Genomic DNA, 23,248 nt, shown 5'->3' with positions numbered 1-23,248 from the left:
TATTTGCATTATTTAAAGGACTCTTCCCTCAGGAATATTGAAATTTATTTTAAAATAACTAGTTAATACGTTAAAATATCTAGTTATCGTATACAAACATCAAACATCATATATTGAATTATCTGAAAGAAACTTGACAGATCTAGACTAATAAAAAGCCTTAGACTTTTTTTGTGTAATAAAATTAAATCACTTTACTGTGCGGCCGAATAAAAATACCTTTTATTTATAACCTTTTATTTTATAATTTATACCTTTTATCAAAACATTAAATAATTTTTTTATATATATTTTATGGTGTTTCTTTGGCACTGTGCGCACATAACTTACATCATTCATTAAGGGACTGGTTTAGGGTCCAGTTTTTCTCCCAACGTTATTTTAGATTTTAATTTTTACAGAAAGTTACCTACAAAATATTTTATACTACTATTCATGCATGTTTTTTTACACTATTTTTTACACTCTTGTTGTAACGCTAACTGCCTCAGAAAATGTGTATGCGCGTACTTAACAACGCGTATCCCCTCGAACAAATCTGCTGGACTGATGTAATTTGTTTTGAAGTACGCCTGTCAGTTATGCGAAAATGTGTTTTTTGCTTCCTCGTGGTTCTGGTGGAGGTATGCACAAGGGGACATGGAATGAAACAAGTGTTACACATTGTGGAAAAGTGACAATTTGTTTTTAAACTCTCACACCAGAATAGCTAAAATTTTTCTGCAGCTCGAATTTCCACTCTGTCATGAGTTTTATGTGAAGTTTGTGCGAGCAATCGGTTGCGCCACGCTCTGTTGGTGCAATACACCTTTGTAAATGTCAGTAGGGTAGTATTTGCCAGACTTTTTTTAGGAAGCAATTATCATGCTTTTCCTCTCCATCACGATATAGCACAAAACGAATGAAAGATGGTATGGGAGAAGCAACTGCAAGAGCCCCACATCACAAGTGTTTCATGTGCCCCACACGGTAAGCTTTCCAATCCCAACCTCTCCAACACACTCTCCACCGCGAAACAAGCAAACTGGATCAGACGACCTGCAAAGTCCAGCAAAAGCATCACTTGCAGAAGAGACAAAGGCACTAACCAACGTCTGCCTCGGCTAATTGATTGATGGTTTCCGTGCCACTCGTTCGCACCGTGCCGATGCGTCTGCTGGAGCGCTTTTGATCGGATTTGGCAAATGTCAAGCCATATGATAACCCACTCCCGGGTGACGGCACCAAACGAGGACAAACTTTGACCGACGCTTTGGCTTCCGGAATAATCAATCATTATTATGTTTTGTCCGTTATCGTGCTGGCCAGTATGATTGGTTTATAAATCCATCAGCAAACAGATAAGCAACTAAAAGCAAACCCATACAAACACACACAAATGGCATCGGGCTGCATGGTTCAGTTCAATCGTGTTCGACCTAACCCTATTTGTATGGTGAACGGAATGCGATACGGTTGGAGGCTCATCGCGAAAGGGTTCACTGTGAGCTCAAGCAAAGAGGATAAAATGAAACAGAAATTGAACACAAGAAATGCTGTTGAACATTGTTGATGTTTATTCGGGAGGAATAAATCACTCGGTCATCCATAATGGATAAGGAATTAATGTAATGAAATAAGATAGTGCGCATCCGCAAAAAGGGCCAAGTAACGAATCCACCGAGAGATCAAAATTGATTCACAGTATTATCTAGTTCCGAAAGTGTTGATGAAATGCAGTGTACGTTATAGCTATTGAATTAAAGTTATTTAAAAATGGAAGCTAACAACTATATGCATCGAGAGTATGCTTAAAAGTTGCGGGTACTAAAGCAGCATTGCTTTACCGCTGATTGCAGCTGAAAGCCTCTTGAAAGCAACGGGCTTCGCTCTACTTCCCCATAAGCAGTACAGTAAACTCTATCCCAAAGTCACCTGGCGTGATCAACGTCAAATGAGTCTTTTTTGCGACCAGGCGCTATAAAATTATTGTCATCCTGGTTTTGCTCGCTCATGCCATGGATCACCGAAGATCCAGTCGCCACATAATTCATTCGCCAGCCAGGGGAATCTTGGACATGCTGCGGCCAGTCAACTTACATTACACTATACGCCTTTGCAATAATTTTCCAACCCTGACCTTCACACCGGACCTCCGATGCGGTTCGGTGTGAGCTAACGAATGAGCTGAAAATGATTGTTTGATTTATGATTTTGACATCAGCAGCTAGCCATGCCTCCACACATCCTGTACTAACGCAGTGCAGAGAGTGCGATTATCGGCACCAACAGCGATAACGAACATAATTCAATTACAGCAACGTGGGTTACTGCCACTGAGCCCCATCGATGAGCGAGAACGCGACTGTGCCCAGTTCTCACACTCACAAGAGGGTGATTGAATGGTGCTCCGGTGAATGACGAATGTTTCCCACGGCAAACGGAATGCAAGAAACAATGTATGCTTGGCTGCTTCTGAGTTAGTCAGCGTATGTTTGCTCGTGTATATTCAGAAGGATGAAATTGCGCTTTTTTTCCATTGCTTCTTCACGTCATACAAACGCTCTTTCCCGCGTCTTCCATCAATATTTGAACCAAGGAGCGGTATCCTCTCGATCGATTGATAGCTTCCCACACCAGCCGGATACAATCCGCCTAATTCTACCTATCCTTCCTAGTCCATACTGGTTAGCTCATTTTATGCTTGATCGGATGGAAAGCTTTTAGGAAAATGGAACCGGATAGTTTATTGCAATTCGCCACCCGCCCGTTCATACGCCCAATGTTGCTCCCCAACAAGTCACGTATCAATAAACTCCGAACACCCGAGCGATCCTAGTGGGCTGCTCATTGCCGTCCTATTTCGAATATTCGCTTAGCAGATGTTGACTGCTCAAGGCGTACTGTAGCCAATCGAATGTACATCTGTATGTGTGTGTGTGTTTGAGAGGAAGTACACAAGCACGAAGGTTATTTCAAATGATGGTGCGAAGTGGATTCCAAAAAAAAAATCAAATCAGGACCGTTTCAAGCACTGCAATCTATGTCATACAGTTGCGCACGAACGCTCCCAGCGATTATGCTCAGTATCGCGCAAAAGGGTAAGATTTCCGCCTTTGGAATTGTGTGCAATAATTTCTGGGGCGAACAACGAGCACAACAAGCATTCTCTTGTATGGCACATATTCATCGTCACTAAACTGTTTGAATCATCACGCAGCATTTACAGCAATATTCTTTATAAAATGTATAGTGCGATAAAAAATGTGCAAATCTTAGGTATACAAAAATTCCTTCCATTTTCATCGCCATTTTTGAACGTTGCTTCAAAATGTGCAACAATACACACAATTTTTATCAATTGAAACAATTCTATAAAAACAAACATTGTTAATATATGTCTTATTAAACTCCCGAGGCATCTGGCAATTACAGTCGAAACTTATCACCGTCGTTTATCAATTGTTGCCCACAGTCCGTCCGAGAATTTCAGTAATTGCTTAATGGTACGTCTTTTATTGCGATTCTAGGTAGTTGAAGCAATATGTATCGTGCTGAAATATTCAAAACAACATAAAATCATGGACATATTTTGATCTTAATTATTTTTACCAATGAAAAGGTATCCTTTCGTGGAAATGCTGAAGGGTTCAAATTGGAAGGGTGCAATGTGTTCTCTATTGCCATAATTCTGCATTACAGGCAACACGCTTTATGTCCATCAAAGATCATGCTTAACGTAGACGGTTAACGGAACTGCCATATTGCCGAAATATATGGATTTAAAACCCATTTACATAAATATTGCAATATAATGTAATGTAATAAAGCCTCCTTCATTTCCTTCGGTACACCACACGTGCCGTTATGATATGTGACTCGTGCTTTGATTACCTGTTGGGTGGATGTTGAGTTGAGTGGATGTGTGTGTGTGTGTGTGTGTGTGTGTGTGTGTGTGTGGTTTCTTGAAAAAACATCTCATCAACCATACTGAAGCTACCGATGATTTTTTTTGTATAACATGCCAGTGAGCTCGGGGCTAAATTAAATAACATGCAAAAGTCGTTAGTTTAGGACAGGCGCACCTCCAGGCGAGCTTTGCATTCCATCCCTGTCCAAGTTAGGCCAGACCACATACCGTTATTATTATGTCAAACATGTTGTGTTCTGTAAACACCACCCCAGAAATCCATCTATTTGTATGAGCCAGCTTCGGTGTCCAGGCAAGCATTGAGGGCAGCAAAAAAGAATAGCTTTCAAGTCAATACAGATAAGAGGGAGATAAATATTACACACACATATAAAAAAAAAGATCCGACACCTCACAGCAACATTGGTTTCGTCATGCATAAGCAACGACCGTAACCGCTCTGGTAAATCAGAGCCCAAATGATCCTTGCCGACCTTTTCGAGCATATTCTGGAACAAGGTCGTTTCCAAAAAATCTGTTTTCCTCGCCACTCTCAGGGACCTTCCACGGTTGCAAATTGCCGAGGCGCTTAAGCCACATTCTTCGGAGCGGGTAAGTTAATGGGATTTCGGAAGCGATCTGCCAACCGACCCGTATTCAATGATTTGATGAGAGTGGACGTGGGTGATGTGGAAGAATGAGGCCATAGCCATGAGCCAGTATTGTTGATATTGCCATTCAATAAATCCCTACTCCCTGGGCAGTTTACACGAACATGTAATCCCGAAACGCGCCTTCACGTTTCCTCGGTGACGATCCCTGAGATCCTGTTTACCATGTGCCCAGCTTCATGTTTACCTCCGCTCTTCACGTTTGCCCAACCAATCCCTCTGTCCCGAGCGAAGTAAAACCAGATTATGCGGGTGCTTTAATTACTAATCCGCTCGGTATGACCCGAATCGGACCGGAGTCAAATACTCCATGTGCGGGGGCTACCGTGTGTAAGGTCACTACGGGGACTACCCGAATAGGGCTTCGTTCGTAATCGATCCCCGTAACACAACAGCGTAGATGAGTAGTAGTCTGCACAGCCTGGCCGGTTATGAAGTGTCTCGAGTGAATCATTAGCACTCTTCAGTTATCATTTTTGAAGGTTAAAACAATAATTTCCAAACTTTTAAGCAACGTGTGGGCATACATTTTGTAGACTTTGTGCAAAGTCTTTTTTTAATCAAAAATATGTTGAAACCTTATGCTAACATGCTTGTTGAAATTTTAATCTTAATTGTGGGATTGAAAATTGCACGATATGTATAGTTATAAGCTTTTATTTTTCAAATATGAGTTCTTTCACGTACACCGACTGCAAACGACACGGACCAATCACTGGGTTTAAAGAACAAGATGCAAAATTTTTTTTTATATTCCTTCATTTATCGTGTTCGACAAAATTGAGGGAATCAAAAAGATTTTATTTCATACATTGTATTTCATTTAATTTGTCCTTGTACGATTTAAAACACTTTTACTTTAATTTTCAAACTAATACCTTTTGTTGCCATGTATGACAAATGGAACTATGGTATGAAATTAATTGATTAAAATTTATTGAAAGTGATACACAAACGTAACAATGTTTAGAAATTTTATAAAGCAAAAAAAAATTTTTGCAGTTTTTATAAGTGACACAAATAAAAATAGTAACAATAACAATAATTTTGAATGAGGTGTGAAACCAGGATTTAGGTAAACAAAATAAAAGTATACATCCAATATTTTGTGTTTAACAATTCGACCAATCTTGAAAATCAACCAAATAGCACTCACAACTTGACAGTCCCAAGCATCAATAATTAATTTCCGCCTGTCAAAACAGATGCACTTCATTGCATCAAAGCACGAACATTTTTTTCCAAAACCGGAAAAAGAATCAACAGTCAAATTGAAAATATGAACAGAAGATAAATCACTATCATCAATTAGAAGCTCGTCCTGTGCAGCCACACATAACTAGCCATTAGGGGAACGAATGATGAGCTGACCGGTTATGTTTCTTCTCACCCGGGCTTGACCTCTGTTGACACGCCAAAATATAAACAGTACAAAGGTTGGGATAAACAGAGGTGCGTTAATCGATCTGAGCGCAATCGATCACCACTGCTATAAAACGCGAGCAGGATAGATGATCGGGCGAGAGAGAGAGAGAACAATCGTTCTAAGCGGTCAGGGTTCGTGTGCTAGGTCAACGGTCGAGGATCGGGAATCGGCAGAGCGCGCGAGAAATATTGACCAAATAAGGGCATGCGCAACAGAAGCGATTTATTAATCAAAGTGTGAAGACCCAAATTGTAAAAAAGTGTGAATAAATTTGAACCAATTAAAATAAATATAATTTCAAATCCACGCTATACAAAGGTCTTGTTATCGCTTCCACAAGCTTTTTTACAATTTAAAGTTTTTCTTTTAATATCAAACAAATTAAAAGTTCGTGAAAGTGTTCAACGCAGAAAAATGCCGAAGCCAAAGTTCGACTGTGTCGGTTGTGAACGCGAAAACGCGGTATCGGATATGGTGCTATGTGACGCGTGCTCTAAGTGGTGGCACTTCGATTGCGCTGGTGTTTCCAAGGAGGTGAAGTACGTGAAGTGGGTGTGTGAACGGTGTGAAAGCGGCGAAAAGGACGAGGCAGCCAAGGTGAAAGACCACGAGATGAGTGGCAAACCTAGTAGGGCTACTCGTGGGAAGGCCCAATCTCAGGATGGCGATACATCCAAAACCCGTTTAGAGAAACCCGTAGAAGTACCTTTGCAGCAGAAACCAGCGGACCAAGAGTTAGCCTCATCAAAAGTGTCCTTAGTCGCAACTCCGGACATAGTTATGGCTCAGCGAAGCGTTAGGAGCGAAACGGGTACTGCGCCGACAAATACGGAGCATGTGGAAAAGAACAGAAAGGCGCCCAGTCTGATCGAAGGTTCTAGCTCTCGATGCAAAATAAACCCCAACCAAAAGGATAGTGCATCGCACGTTTCTCGCAGAAGTAAAAGCTCTGTGGCAACGACACTGAAGCTAGAACGTTTAGCTAAAGAGCGAAGGTTGGAAGTCGAAGCGCTTCAAACTGAAATGAGTAAAAGAATCGCGAAATTGAATTCGGATTACGAAGCGATGAAACAACAGATAGAGGATGGCAGTGTTAGCAAGAGAAGTGGTCGCAGCGTTAGTGAAACATCACAAGTCGTTGATTGGTTAACCAGTGACCATGAGCGAAAAGTACTTCCCAACCCCTGCACAAGTACCGCGGAAGAACGTGAGAGTGCGAGGCGATTGTGGGGTAGAAAGCTACCAGCGTTTTCCGGTTCGATAAAACAGTGGCCTGTGTTCTATAGCTACTACAATCGGTCAACCGAGGCGTGTGGTTTTACTTCGGTCGAAAACATCATCCGGCTTGAAGAAGCGCTTACCGGACCAGCAAGAGAAGTGGTGGAATCCAAGTTCACCTCTCCAAATGCAGCTCCCCAGGTCATGAAGTTGCTGAAGCAGTTGTATGGACGACCAGGACTTTTAGTAAAAGAATTGATCGAGCAGGCACGGCAAATCGAGAACCCGAAACCAGAGCGCTTGGACCAATTGATATCTTTTGGTATAGCAGTCCAAAAGTTATGCGATCATTTGACGGCCAACGAAATGGAAGATCATTTCTCTAATCCGGAACTGCTGGAAGAACTGGTAAGAAAACTGCCGGCCAACAGAGCCTTGGAGTGGGTGCGATTCAAACGGAACTTCGTTAAACCAACGCTAAGGGAATTCTGCGCTTTCATGGAAGAGCTGACTGAAGACTGTTGTGAATTAACAGTGCCTGCTAATGTAGAAGCTCTTCGTGCGCCACCAAGAAACATTCGAGGTCATTCCTTCCTGCACGTGTCCAATACGGTTGAATCCGCAAGTAGAGTAAACACGAACGGCCAAAATTCTCATCATGCGCAAGCTACACCATCGCGAACGAGTGTGAAGTGCTATGTATGTGAAGATCCAATGCATCGCGTCCGTCAATGTGGAGTCTTCAGAGCCATGACGGTTACAGATCGTCATGCTACAGTCAGTAGGTTGCAACTTTGCGCGAATTGCCTGGGCAGTCATGGAACGAGACCATGCAAATCTACGTTCGTCTGTAGAGTGGTGGGATGCGGTATTCGGCATCATACACTGCTCCATCAAGAACCATCCGCTTCCACGTCAAGTGCGCAGTGTTATGCTCACGTAGAGAAATCCACGACGACGCTATTTCGAATAGTTCCGGTGACTGTTTATCATGGCCAACGCAGTATCGACACGTATGCCTTCTTGGATGAAGGATCTTCTCTGACACTGGTGGAAACGTCGCTAGCCCAACAGTTAGGACTTGAAGGTGCTCGTGATCCTCTAGAGCTGTGCTGGACTGGCAATTACTGCAGGAGAGAGGAATCATCGCAACGTGTGCAGCTGGAGATATCGGCCAGGGGCGGTGAGCGGCGCTACTCTATAGCGGCCGCTCACACCATAAATCAGCTAAGTTTACCGACTCAGTCAATTGACACTTCACTGATATTGAATTTGAATTACTTCCAGGAACTTCCGGCGATACAGTATCGTAACGCAGTACCTCAACTGCTGATTGGGCTGCAAGACGTGTCGCTGATGAAGCCACTGGAAGTGCGATCGGGCGAGGAAGGTCAACCAATTGCTGTGCGAAGTCTACTAGGCTGGTCGATTTATGGTCCAAAAAGCATCGACGGATCGACAGCAGCAACGCCATTCCCGGTCCACCGTCACGAAAGAATATCGAGTGTAGATGAAACTGTGCAACATCCGAACAGCATGGATCGACAAGGGCTACTTGAAGTGAACATCGCGCAGAACATCGCAGCAGTTGCGGAAGATAGTTCAGCCGAAAGCAGCAATGTAAACGGTGATCAGACGACTCATGAAATGCTACGCCAGTATTTCACTCTCGAAGGTACGGGCATTTCTTCCTTCAGTGTCAATGTTCCAGAATCAGTAGAAGTAAACCGTGCCAATAATCTTCTACAGACTACAACCGAACGGCATGCTGAGCGTTTCACTACCGGCTTATTGTGGGCAGAAGATGAGGTATGTTTCCCAGATAGCCTTCCTATGGCTAAGAAACGTCTATTGGCATTAGAACGCAAGCTGGAAAAAGATTTACCCCTAAAAGAAGAAGTCCATAATCAGATAAGAATGTACATGGAGAAGGGATTTGCGCATGAAGCATCTAACGAGGAGGTGCTTGAAGCCCCTCCTGGTCGTGCATGGTACTTACCAATAAACGTCGTTGGCCACCCTCGCAAACCGGAGAAGAAAAGACTAGTGTGGGATGCAGCTGCTAAAGTAAACGGGGTTTCGCTGAATTCAAAGCTGCTGAAAGGCCCAGACTTACTAGTTCAGCTTCCTGGAGTGCTGTGCAAATTCAGACAGAGACGTGTCGCCTTTGGAGGTGATATTGAAAAGATGTTCCATCAAATACGGATAAGAAAGCCCGACACACACTCTCAACGATTTCTTTTTCGATTCGATCCGAGCGAAAGTCCCAAAACCTACATCATGGATGTCGCTACGTTTGGCGCAACTTGCTCACCGTGTTCTGCTCAGTACGTTATGCACGTGAATGCTGACCAATACAAAGAGACGTACCCAGAAGCTGCTGCTGCAATCAAGCAGAAAACCTACATGGATGATTACTTTGATAGCTGCGACACCGTAGAAGAAGCAAATGCGAGAGCACGACAAGTCCACTTTATACATAGCAAAGCCGGTTTTAATATGCGCAATTGGATGAGTAACGAGTCAACAGCCCTTGTAGGTTTGGAAAAAGCTAACAGAATCCAACACAAGGCGATAGAACTGGAACAAAAAGAACAATTTCCGAGAGTTCTAGGTCTCACCTGGGACACGTCAACCGACGTAATAAGATTTGCTGCAAATTGGCAAGATGCTCTGAAACCTTATGCGGTAGGAGAAAAGAGGCCGACAAAGCGAATTGTACTGCGCATTGTGATGAGCTTATTCGATCCTCTAGGCCTTCTAGCCCCAGCACTGATCCATGGCCGAATCCTAATGCAAGACTTATGGCGGTCCGGACTGGACTGGGATGCTGAGTTGAGCGACTCAGAACATCTTAAATGGCAGCGATGGGTTAACCTACTACCGGGTATAGAAAGGCTGGAAATTCCTCGATGGTACTTCTCGAAAACATCGGTGGTTGACTACAATAGCATTCAACTTCATGTGTTCACCGATGCGAGTGAACTTGGGTATGGATGTGCAGCCTACCTCCGCATGGCAACGGCTAGCGAGATTAATTGCTGTTTGGTGATGGCGAGAAGTCGTGTAGCACCATTAAAACATTTGTCTATACCGCGCATGGAGCTCGAAGCAGCATTGCTAGGGGCAAGACTAATGCAAGCAGTGAGCGAAAATTTGGAGTTACACATTCGTCACAAATTCATACATACAGACTCTGAAGTTGTCTTGTCCTGGATCCGTTCTCCCACGCGGGAGTTTAAACAATTTGTAGCTTGCCGAGTTGGCGAAATACTGACGCTAACCGAACTGCACAACTGGAGGCATGTTCCCACGAAAGAAAATCCGGCAGACTGCTTAACTAAATGGTGCAAAGAAACAGACATTCAGCCAAACGGAATGTGGTTACTTGGACCATCGTTCTTGCACAAACCAGAAAAGGCTTGGCCACCACAGAAACCTATCGATAACACAACGGAAGAGCGTCGCGGACATGTAATGATGCACACAGAAATAGAGAGTTTTAGCTTAAAACCTGAACGATTTTCTAAATGGAGCGTGTTTGTACGGACAGTAGCGATTCTGTACCGGTTTATATCAAATTGTAGACGAAAACGTGTAGGTCTTCCGGTGTTAACGTTAAAGGCCACTAAAAAACAGCAAGCTCATATTCTAAAATCTGTTTCGTACGAAAACTTACCCCTAAGCTCCGAAGAGTTTGAGAAGGCTGAGATAGTGATATGGAAGCTTACTCAAGAAGACGCATATCATGCGGAAATGCAAAAGCTAGAGATCAGCCAGCCAGACCTAAAACAGGATGCCGCAACCGAACTGGAGAAAAACAACCCCCTGTTCTCGCTCACGCCTTTTAAAGACGCACACGGAGTTCTACGCGTGAATAGCCGAATATGCAAAGCAAAGCAGATAGATCTCAACGCACGTTATCCGATCATACTCCCGAAAAATCACGCCGTGACGGAACTGATCATTAACGATTATCACCGCAGGTTCGGGCATGCCAATAGCGAAACGGTTGTGAATGAGATTAGGCAGCGGTACTACATACAACATCTGCGTTCGTGTGTCTCCAGGACAATGAAAAACTGTCAACGCTGCAAAATAAGAAAATGTCAGCCGAGCATACCTAGAATGGCACCACTCCCAGAAGCGAGACTTACCTCCCACATTCGTCCGTTTAGTGCAGTAGGCATCGACTACCTGGGGCCAATAGAGGTGGTCAATGCAAGACGGCGAGAAAAACGATACGTAGCTGTGTTTACTTGCCTCGTTACACGAGCATTGCATTTAGAAGTCGCACATAGCTTGTCTACAGTAGCGTGCATCATGGCAATTCGTCGGTTTGTGAGTCGAAGGGGTCCTCCTACCGAAATATTTTCCGATAACGGCACGAATTTCGTCGGCGCTAACAACGAGCTACAAAAACAAATAGCAGACAACAAGTACTCCCTAGCCGACACCTTTACCGACGCACACACTACGTGGCGATTCAATCCACCTTCAGCACCACACATGGGCGGAGTATGGGAGCGAATGGTGAGGAGTGTCAAAGAAGCATTGAATGCGTTTGACGATAGGGGAAAATTAAATGACGAAATTCTACTCACAGTTCTTGCAGACTCAGAGAGCCTGATTAATTCGCGCCCCCTCACATACATGCCACAAACGCTCTCCGACTCGGAAGCATTAACACCAAACCACTTCCTTTTAGGATCGTCGGTAGGAAGAAAGGAGATGGCAACCATGGTACCACACCCGGCGGAAGCTCTAAGGAACAGCTATTGCCGAGCTACAGAACTCACCAGCCACTTTTGGGACAGATGGCTCAAAGAATACGTCCCGACTCTTCATGGGCGAGCCAAGTGGCAAAAAGAAGGCGAACAGTTGAAAGTGGGCGCGTTGGTCTTCGTGACGGAAGGAGCTCGAAAGGAATGGCCACGAGCTGTTGTAGAAAAAGTGTTTCCTGGATGTGACGGTAGAGTCAGGCAGGCGATGGTGAGAACAGCGCACGGGAAAATGTTAAAACGCCCGGTCGTAAAACTAGCGAGGATCGATGCAGAAGTTGATAGAGAGGAAGAAATTGATGATGCAAAGGCTGATAGTGGGAACGGCAAAACACAGTAGGTTGATTGTCGCGTCTTTATCAACTGGTGAATCCAAACCGCATGGATTCACGTGGGGGGGAATGTTGACACGCCAAAATATAAACAGTACAAAGGTTGGGATAAACAGAGGTGCGTTAATCGATCTGAGCGCAATCGATCACCACTGCTATAAAACGCGAGCAGGATAGATGATCGGGCGAGAGAGAGAGAGAACAATCGTTCTAAGCGGTCAGGGTTCGTGTGCTAGGTCAACGGTCGAGGATCGGGAATCGGCAGAGCGCGCGAGAAATATTGACCAAATAAGGGCATGCGCAACAGAAGCGATTTATTAATCAAAGTGTGAAGACCCAAATTGTAAAAAAGTGTGAATAAATTTGAACCAATTAAAATAAATATAATTTCAAATCCACGCTATACAAAGGTCTTGTTATCGCTTCCACAACCTCATTATGGTGAACAAAAGAATTCGCAGTGGATACAAACGTTGTTGCCGACCGTGTGGTTGAAAATGTGACAAAAAATCAACCACATCAGTGTGTTGTTGTCACACTATGGTACTAACAAGAATGCATGTGAGTGTTTGTTCACAAAAAGACCAACGAAGGAAGTGCGGTACCATTTAGTAAAGTTAGTTTTTCTACAAATCATTTTAAAGTTTCTGTTGGCATTTTTTTTTCGTTTGCACATGATTGCATCTGAATGCAATTGCATCAGCAGAAGTGAAAACTATCCACTTCCTTTACTCTAAACGGAAATAATGTTTCTGGTAGGATTGGAACACGTTGGAGGGTGGTAAGCATAAGAAACAGCAAGAAAAACTCCCACACTGAGGGAATTTAGTGGGTTCCTTTTCCCATTTTTCTTTCCCACCGCATCATTCGAAGACCAGTGGGGGAAACACTCGCACAATGGCAACATATTTTCCATCTGGCTGTTTACCTTCCATGGTAAAGGAATCTTACAGTCCCTTAGCTTAGCTATTCTTCTTTCGTCCTCGTGGCTATGATTATTTCTGTAGGACGCGAAAAACCCACTCGACCATTCCGGGAGCTAATAAACAAATATAAAGACGGAAAACACTACAATAACACAAATTGGGAACCGCTTCTAGGACGCCTGGTTAAACGAAACATGAAACAACACAATTTCGGTGTTACGGAAATTTAGAAGAAGATGGCACAATAAACTTGATCCAAGGTTTCAACAGGACCAAAAACGGAAATAGAGCACCACTGAAACAACAACACTGAGTCCACAGTGTGTAAACAAAGCTTAAGAATATTGTGTTTTTCTTTCATTCTTCCTCTTCTCGCCGTTATGTGCCTTTGGACACAGCACGGCAACTTTTGTTTTGGGGAGCTAAGCGAATAAAAACTGAAATGTGTCTTTTATCATAGCTATGTGTTGTTTTCCGCTCATAACAATAAATTATCATGTCTTAATACCAGCTGTCGTGTGTGAGCACGTTATGCCTGATTGGGTTGTTATTAATAAGCTAGCGGTTTTTGGACGGTGAGCGAACGAGCTACAAAAAAGGAAGACTTACAAACAATTGGCAGATTTGTTCGCGGTACCAAGGAATCAGTTCCTAAATAAGATGGTATGATAATTATAAATCATAGTTTCAAGATAGAACTATCTCAGGTCGTTTCTGTTGATTATAATAAAAATACATTCAATTTTGCTATTTTTGACAGGACAGTTGTGCCTTCATATAAAAAAAAAAATCAAATGGTATGTAAATTTGCAGATAATAAAATGTTAAACATGGTTAATAGTTTCCTCTGATTCCCCAAGCATTCAACTGACCCACACATTTTGTTTTCAATTTATCTGAATGTATTTTCATTCCCTCAAAAAGATGTCAATAAGCTTATTCATAAAACATAAAAGCACACCCGCATACTGCCCTCTTCAGCCACTCTTCCACAGAACATAGAAAGAAACATGTGGTAGCTTCATTCAAGCGTTGTACCACCATACCATTCCCGCTGTGGCGTTAATGGGTGACTACCAGCTTCTGCCGTCCTTCTGAAAAGTTTCTAATAGCTTACTCCTAGACCTGACTTTCACATCACAAGCTACAGATACAGTCACGAGGGTCCGTTTTAATGGACGGTCGTAAAACAAAATATTATTCCTTTCCAAAATCAATTAGCCTTGCACTCGGTGTGTTTTGTTTCTACATTGGTCGCATGAAGGATAGGAGATGAGATGGCCACACGACAGTACCCACCCAGAGAACCATTTTCAATAATTGAGTCGACGGAGGGAGAGAAAAGGAGAGAGAGAGAGAGAGAGAGAGAGAGAGAGAGAGAGAGAGGAGGGGGGGAGACATTAAGAATGGAAAGGAAGACAACGATAGCGAATGCTGGCAAGCAAATGTACATAAAAAGTACGAGAAAGTATCTTGCCCGACGCTAAATAGCAGCATCATCGATGAATGGACGAGGTTGCCGAAGACGACTTTATGTCACGTTAATAAAATGTCTTTGTTTCGAGTGGCCATGAGGCGTGGGACAAAGTTTCGCAACCATCCAGGTTTTATTTTTATCTAATTTGACGCGCACCGACCAGTCACATTTAGAGGTGTTTTATCTGCCAGATCACGCTTTTTATTACCATTTGTATCTATCAAGCTATCCTTGCAAGAGTGCGACGGAAATAAGGGACATCGATGGGGTCGGCGGTGCTATAGCAGGATTGATTGAAACTCATGGCAAGGCACAGAACATGGCAGATTTGTAGCTGTGACCATATTGTCCTCCAAGTTCATCCGTTTTTCCTCATGTTGCGTGCTAAACGAACGATTCCATCGCGACAAATGCAGCTGTCAATGGATTGTCATTAAATTATAGTGTCATGGAGGCGCCTGGCGCTTTATCCGTTCATACGAGTAACGTTGTACTGGTTCCACGCAACGGTTAAGAATCGTGGACAGCAAACATTGCACAGCAATGAAACTGAAGGATAGGAAATGTAATAACTCTTTGATAAATGCAAACAACTGACAACACAATGTTCTTCAATATTTAGAGTCTGATTCAAAATGCTACACGAATAGCGAATGTTCCTTCTGTTGTCACTCGTTTATTTGATTAAACGCACGTTAATAAAAGAACCACTTCAAATATGCAAATATACACATTTTGCCATCGATGCCATTGAAATTATACAAGCAACACTATTTTACAATGAATGTTTCTGGGAATAAGCATAATACTTAATATTGTTTTGCTTTTTAAAATATTAATTTCAATGTATTAGGCAATTTAAATAGCAAAATAAATCTTTCCGTTCAGAGCTATAAATAGAGCTACAAACTTCATGCTACAAGGCAACTCACAAAGCAAAAAAAAAAAACTTGCCACGAAATTATTTTGACTTCATTTTATTAAACCATTTGCAAAAATCCTTCAGCGATTATTTCATAACGCAGTCAGCGTATATATGGCTTTAGCAAAAAATATCGCATGCATCAGAGGAACGACACACGATACAAACGCCTCGCATGCTGTTGCATCCCGCGATAAAAAGTGAGTAATTCAATTGTTCCATTTTCACCTGCCCTGCTAGAAGCAAACAGTTTTGGTATGTAGCACTCCTGCCGATGCACCTGCCATTCGAATTTGAGCAGAAAGAAGGATTGAAAAATAGCACATACAGCAAACGAAGTCATATTTGACGAGATAATTCATTTTATTTTATAAATGAAAACAGTGCCCTCGATGTTAGCATTGCACCATTCAATTGATCAATGTGTGACTGGGAGAAAAAAAGATACCTAAGAAGGAATAACACACACTGAACGGTTTATTTCATTTTGCACTCGTTTTAATGGCATCTGCATGAATCTTTAACGATTGTCAGTTATAGAACCTTGTTTAAGCATTCTTTTCAGGAAAGCGTTTCAAGGATAGTTTCCCTTTTAATTTTTAAAATTATGCTTTGACAAAAAAGGAATAGTTTGACAGTAAACATGTTTTATTTACATAATAAAAAAATGTTTTTAAAGAAAAGTTGCTCTTTAAAAGATAAACAAAGCCTTGAGAAACATTCATTATGCTACAATAAGGAAATTACAAAGAACATGTGGCTTAACATTAGTGTTTGAAATTAATATAAAAAACAGCAACATTTGCTGAAATTTGATTATTGTTCTTTTATCCTTTTGTGGCGAAAAAATCGCTCAAACAAACTTCTAATTTGAGAAAACTTTGTGCAGATCTTCTTCATTCTTTTTATCCGCTGTCAACTTGTTTATTGACCATTCACGAAAGATGTATTTATTTTTTTTTTTCAAATGGCAATCAAAATCCGTACACGAAAAAGCACTACCCTTTTTATAAATATTATGCAATTGTTAATCATTCGATTCACATTCAACGCAAAGATTGTACAAAGATAAACAAAACAAAGCAAAAGCAGGCACCTTCGCAACAACCTTTTTGGTTTCAGTGCAGCTTTTGTTTCACAATATGATTTTTCTTATTTTAGCGCAGTTATACATAGTATGGTAAATACAGACGATTTTTTTGAATTAAGAATTTTTATAATTAATGACCATTGAAAGTGGTTTGTAATAGTTTATTGCTACCAGCAACAAACCCGTCATAACACAAAATATATAAATAATCACTTTCAAATGGGCTACTCTTGACTCACCTATAATTAAAGTCTATTCACTTGAATAAAATAACAAAAACTGGATTAAATGAGATAAGCTTAAAATTTAAAACAACATAAACATTAATTTTAATAAAACACACGCACACACAACACATTATCTGAAAAATTTAAATTAATAAAACCAAAAACAAGAAGTTCCTAATTGAGCCCCGATGGCGACGGATTCTTACCATCACTCCTTGCGTCGTACTATTATACTACTTGATGGGGTCGTCTCTCGAGCTGGCGGCATGGCGTACATGGCCAGTGTACGAACGAACGTACGAATCAAAGTCAGCAATCATGGTAGTAGAAAATGGATTTTAAATTGTTTTAAATTGTGCTTTGGGTTGCACTTCTCGTCACACATTGTCCATGAGGAGAGTAGCGAGAGGGCCAACACAACTCACTGTGTCATGGTACCGTGACGATTGTGATTGCACCGAATCACAAGCTCAGCTGGAACGCGCGAATAACCGTACGCTATTGGTTCGATGGATATCTATGCCTGGATTCGGTCTGGTCTGAATTCGGATTTGTGCCGGAAACCAATACAAAGACACACACACATACATACTTACATACACCCTGTTGGCTTTCTGCCCCTTCGAATCGTTCTAAGAGAAAATCTAGAGTCGAAGACACATTATGGATCCACAGACAACGAAACGAACCATTGGATTTGTTGGGAGCTGGGTGAGGTGGGTCAGTGAAGATTTCGGTAGCGAGACAACATTTTTTTTCCATTTCAACTTTATGCAATTCTTTCTATTGTATTTTCCACTTCTTTACCGGTGCCGGTGTGACATCTTTGTCTAACCACTTTTTTATACGTTATATATATTCCTATTTCAATTACTATGGTTCGAAACCGTAATGGAAGCAGGAAATTCGAAATTTATCGCTACCAGTTTTTCATTAGTCACGGATTTTCGGGAGCGTTTGGTCCGGAATCGGTTACGCAAGCGACATATACGATGACTGTTTGGATGCCAGATGGAACCCGACATAAGAAGCAACATTAAAATATTTTTCCATTAGTTTTTCGTTTCTTTTGATATTTGTTTCCAGATAGGGTCCAATGTTGTGGCGTTTTCTTTAGTGAATGCTGTCGTAGTTATATTTTTAGCGCACTGTTCGAGCGCACCACTTTAAACAACTAACTAACGAGTAAATTTTGTGTGTTTTGTTTTCCTTTCAGTTACTAAATTCATCAAAACAGGTATTGCCGACAAGAACGATTACCCACTCTATTTTGAGAAAGTTATCTATGAGGCGGACATCGACGAGAATGTGGAAATCAATCACAACTTTCTTAACGTCACCGCAAAGACGCACGGTGAGGGTAAGTGTTATGATATAGTTTCGTGAAATGGTATGACAAATTTCCTCAAATAAATGTAAAGAATCGAAAAGAACGCTTAACACAGACACTTGTTACTCGTGCAGCCAAAACAATTCTCCCCGTTTATTCCAAATCCATCTCCTTTTATACACATTTTGTTGGTCGCGTTCTTATAACTATCTCACTCTTGTTTCCCTCGGATTCTTTCTACTTTGCCAGTGGTACATTTTACTACGGTACGTTTGTACAGCGGCACGTACTAGCAAAAATAAACCTAACATAAATGTAAGGAAAAAAGTTTAAATAAATTGTAAAAATACTGTTTTTTATATTTTTGACGCATTTTAGACCATTTAATTCATGTATTAAAAACAACATCCCTTTATCTTAAAGGAATTCATCACGAAAACAGATGAAAATGTTTTGCCACATATTTGCCTCTGAATTCAAACTTGTTTCTATAATCTCTGATAAGGGAATCTAAGCATGAACCCCTGAACATGGACGAAGCGATCAGCCCTGTGTTCCAGCAAAAAAAGCTTTCCTCATTTTATCCCAAAAGTGGTTGTTTTTCCGAAACCCGTGGGAGTGCACGAAGCCGGCCTGTGCGAGAAGTCTTGTTTTCTTTCACTTTCTGTGCACTTTCCTCATGTTGGGACCGTTTTCGTGAGTAGCCTTCAGCTGTAATGCATTCGTGTATGTACGTCTTTACATGACGTATGAGGCTTTCCTCTGTTTGTTTGGATGTATGTGTGGGTGTTTAGGTGGGTTTGTTTGTTAATGTGTGTACGCGAAGGTACCATACCGTTATTCGTACTTGCTACTTTCTAGTAAGCAAACAAAACTTTAAGTATGTTTACTGTTTTCCTCCACCAAAGCGAACTTCACATTTTGGACGCACTCTCAATGCTCGAAGCTTACAAGCTCTTCAGTGGCTGTTGTTTGTTTGGAGATGAAACGCATTCGAAAGGAAAAACAAAGCATTTAGTTGTGTACTTTCTAAGAATGATAAAAATAACTAACTCAAAAAATAAAATAATAGTTGGAATTGGGATTTTTTTTATTGAATGTGATTGACATCAAACCTTCTTCATTGAAAACGTTAAGTACGATTACACGTAGAGATATTTATTTATCTCTCTTTAGTATTGATTCAAATTTAAGAAAAATGCTTTGATAAACCTGTAAGGCACTCGTTATATCCCCTCAAATTTGATTTTTTTTGTCTCTTCGGTACACTCACACACCTAACCATACAAGCGTTGTGTTTAAAAGAAATGTTAATTAAACATTAACCATATCTTTAAAATAAATCAGCATGGCTAGCACTTGAAGAAAGTTTATTGCTTAGCCATGAATATCAAATCTCGGCAAAATCTTCTCCTGTTCTGTAGCGAACATCATCCACAAAAATAGTATGCAAAAGCAGATTATGTTATACTCTCTAAGTAATCCAAGACGCAACGTTGATATTTTAAGATTTTAAAGTGAAATTTGCACCCAGTCTGTGCACATTATGCTGGAACAGCAAAGGTTGTCAGTTGACTTATGAAAGAAATACGAATGCCACAAGACGGGAACCATTCTCGGAAAAGCATTCCTTGCACTACCGCTGAAAAAGAAGGAAAATATTTATCACTGAAGAAACAAGCACGACTCTCCACACCACCCAAGAGACACGGTATGCGCTCTCACGCAAACACATCTCGCACGCAAATATGCTGCGAATCAATTGGATGGAATGTATTCTGGGGAATTCTTTTTTGCAAGTTTAAGGAACAGTTTCTGCTAGCGTAAGAGCTGATATTTTCAGCTTTAAGGTTTCGTTTTCGCTACGCATGAACTAATGTTGAATAAACGATGCGATAGAAAAAGAATGCCACATGCTTAAGCAGTGAATGCTTTTCATCGACCACAAATGTAAACGAACGGGAAGGTTTATTTTGGTGATCGTAAGTAGGAAATCGTACAAATATAGAGTAAAATGAAAAAGAAAAAAACACAATTTGGAGGTTGCTTGTGGGAAAATAACACAGATGCTTTATAAAAAACCGCTTTTTGTGAATGCGTACTTTTCCTCGTTCGCGCTTGAATCAATTTATTTCGATTTCATTTCAATTTCGAAGCAGCTTTTCTAGGCAGAACCAACTACCTCTCGCCCGCAAGTATGATGCAAAAAATGCTACAAGCGTCTTACTTTTCCTTTTGTATTTTAACCTTGGTGAGCGGAGATCGAGTTTGTTCAAAAATGCAGAAGGTAGTAACAAGGAAATACGATTCGATTGGATTATTAGCACGAAAAGCTTAGCACTAGGGTGACACAAGCTCCAGCTCAACGTGGCACGCAAGTGGAACCACACAAAACTTGAACGCCAAACGCCACCCAGCCAGCAATACAATTTCTTCCAATGCCGGTACGACCGTGTCTCCACAATCACCAAAACCTTCCGGCCGAAGCCGTAATAATGTGAATTTAAATAAAAACCTTCTGGTTGTAAGCGTAACGCTGCTGCCTGCCTTGCTATCGCAAACTCGAAACACGCGTAAATCGATAAATGGAATCAAGCTGGTGACGTGATATTAAAGAAATGGGGCCATTTTCACTGGCACGGGTAGGATGCTCGGTGGAAGGTTGGCATTAATTCAATAAATTAATCCCTTTACCAAAGTCACTCAAGGCTATGACCATGGTGTGCACGAGGAAGCCATCAAGCTGATTTTTCAATCAGTGTAACTATGCAATCCACTTCGCTGTTATTCCTCTGCCAGTGAGTTAATGTGCCGCCGGCTTTCGGTTAAGCTTGACTGGCTTAACCATTATCGCGCTGATGATTAAAAAAATGTAAAGAAAAATACGAAGATGGACGCCGAGTATTGCTCCGTTTCTCCTGTCGCGGTTGTGCCGAGCATTGTTACTCGTGCGTAAATTGGGAAAAGGCATGTATTTAAATGGAATAACGTAGCACGAGCTGCTCAATGGTAATGAACAAAATCCTGTGCTATTCCTCATTCCACGGTTTCCCATTTGGGGCACCCAAACAAGTTGTCAATTGGAGGCGAGACAAATTAGTTACCCTTTTGATGTGTTTTGGATTTGTGACGGATGAATATTATGATTTGTGTAGCGTTTTTTCCTAGAACCTGCGGAACTCGCGTGCGTGCGTAGACCGACGAAAATTAATGACCGTATAATTAATCAGGTCTTAGCATTAGCATTAAAACCTGTTAAACGCACTTATTCCTTCAACCATCTAATGCGCTTAGATGTTTTGTAGGTGATGTAATAGATTCTAGGAAGGGTGAAGTAATGTTTCTTCATGAAGTGGGAAGGTGGCATGAAGGCAACTGATCTTTTAACCGTTACTGATGCTAATGACACAATAAATTCTATGAATGTATAAAAGACGTTTACGGTAACGTTTTAATCTGAAAATATTGCAAACTCTTTTGGTCTGACGTAATGATGACTTCCTTGGGTGGCATCGTTATGATGATGAGACTATACTTGCATTATTGAAATCAATTGATGTTTAATATATTTTTTTTGCATTTGATTAAGCTTTTCAATTAATATTAAAATTATTCAAATCTTCTAGATTCAGAATCTTTTTCAATTTCCTGAAATTGATTTGAATTTTCCATTTTCGAAAATCTTTTTGCATACTCCATGAACATTAATGTAAGAAAGGAAAAGCGCTAGTGGTAGTGAGAGAGAGAAATAACGATAGCGAGATCAGGAGAACGAGAGCGAACTAGGAACGAGTAGCGAGAGAGAGAACGCGCAGCTTTAAAATCGGGAGCGCGGGTTAAGCGCGAGGAGTTGAATTCGGACCGCGAAGCGAATAACATGTTGTGAACTGAAATCTAAATAAAGCGTTATTTGTCTAAACCGAATAAAAAACTCCACATTAATGAAAAAAGGAAAAACGCCTCAGCGAAACAAAATAAATATAACACAAATGATAGATTGGCCAACTGCAATAACGATCCTAGCACAGTTCTAGCTAGGATAACGATCCTAGCACAGCACAATGTGACCTGCATATAAGTTTAACATTCTTGGAAAATGCTTAACCAAATTATTTTTACTCATTCGCCTACCCATTCCTATTCAAACCAAATCGCTCAAATAGAGAATAATTTTTTTTTGTATTAAAACTTGTATTATTGCTCGTTCTGATTATGTACTAGTTACAACTAGTGGAGTTATAAACTAAAGACTAATTTACTTTGAATGTGAAGTTACACTTTACTTAGTCAGAGTAATTTAAGATAAACTGACAGAATAATTTAAGATAAACATCGAACGATAGAAATTGACCAAACGAAATGGATTAATGAAACTTGAGTTCATTAAAACAATTATAATATTGTAACAACAACTAAGTTCATCAGCACGGAGGTAAACAATAATGTTACTTTCAATTACACGTGGCTGTAAAATTGTATCATCTCTGCACCAATCTCGAGAAGCAGCCAGCTACACATCCTCACCATCCATGGGTGCAATATTCTCCGGAGTGGATCGGAATAACATCACTCCTATTAAATTAAACTTTCATTCCAACACATGCATACAAGCCTAGATAAACAGACTCGTGCACGCACTGTACGATCAGTTTTGCTAGAAACTCCCATGCCTTTGAGGCGCGGTACATAAACCGACGTACCCGCTAAACCCATCCAATTAACTTCAAACAAGGCAAGTCAGTACGTGAAAAAGCAACCATGTGTGTTTGTGTGAAAAGCACCAGCAAAGGTAAACTTGATACGGACATAATTTCAACACACGACACGTTCCTAGCTGCCAGAAGTTTTCACCGCCGTACGCAACAGGCATGCTCGAAGATGCTACGCGCGTATACACACCGTTCTGGTCGTTAATACACCCTCCGTTGTGCAGTGCTTTGCAAAGCACGGGAGTAGATG

The 23,248-nt window shown here is 41.2% G+C and overlaps 1 protein-coding gene across 5 annotated transcripts in view; it reads left to right on the top strand.

Annotated features, from left to right (window-relative positions):
* Positions 1-23,248, top strand: part of LOC120956524 (neural-cadherin-like) — a 285,145-nt gene that overhangs the window by 196,240 nt on the left and 65,657 nt on the right. For 4 of the 5 annotated variants that reach the window (XM_049609789.1, XM_049609787.1, XM_049609786.1 and 1 more), the window contains one exon: positions 18,176-18,319. In XM_049609789.1, the coding sequence (XP_049465746.1) occupies positions 18,176-18,319 (144 nt within the window). The remainder of the gene's footprint in view (positions 1-18,175; positions 18,320-23,248) is intronic. The other variant, XM_049609788.1, reaches the window with a different exon arrangement.

The sequence above is a fragment of the Anopheles coluzzii genome, chromosome 3 (assembly GCF_943734685.1).
Source record: "Anopheles coluzzii chromosome 3, AcolN3, whole genome shotgun sequence".
NCBI classification, from domain to species: domain Eukaryota; kingdom Metazoa; phylum Arthropoda; class Insecta; order Diptera; family Culicidae; genus Anopheles; species Anopheles coluzzii.
The sequence above is the reverse complement of the archived record's forward strand: the minus strand, read 5'-3'. Positions and strand labels throughout refer to the sequence as shown.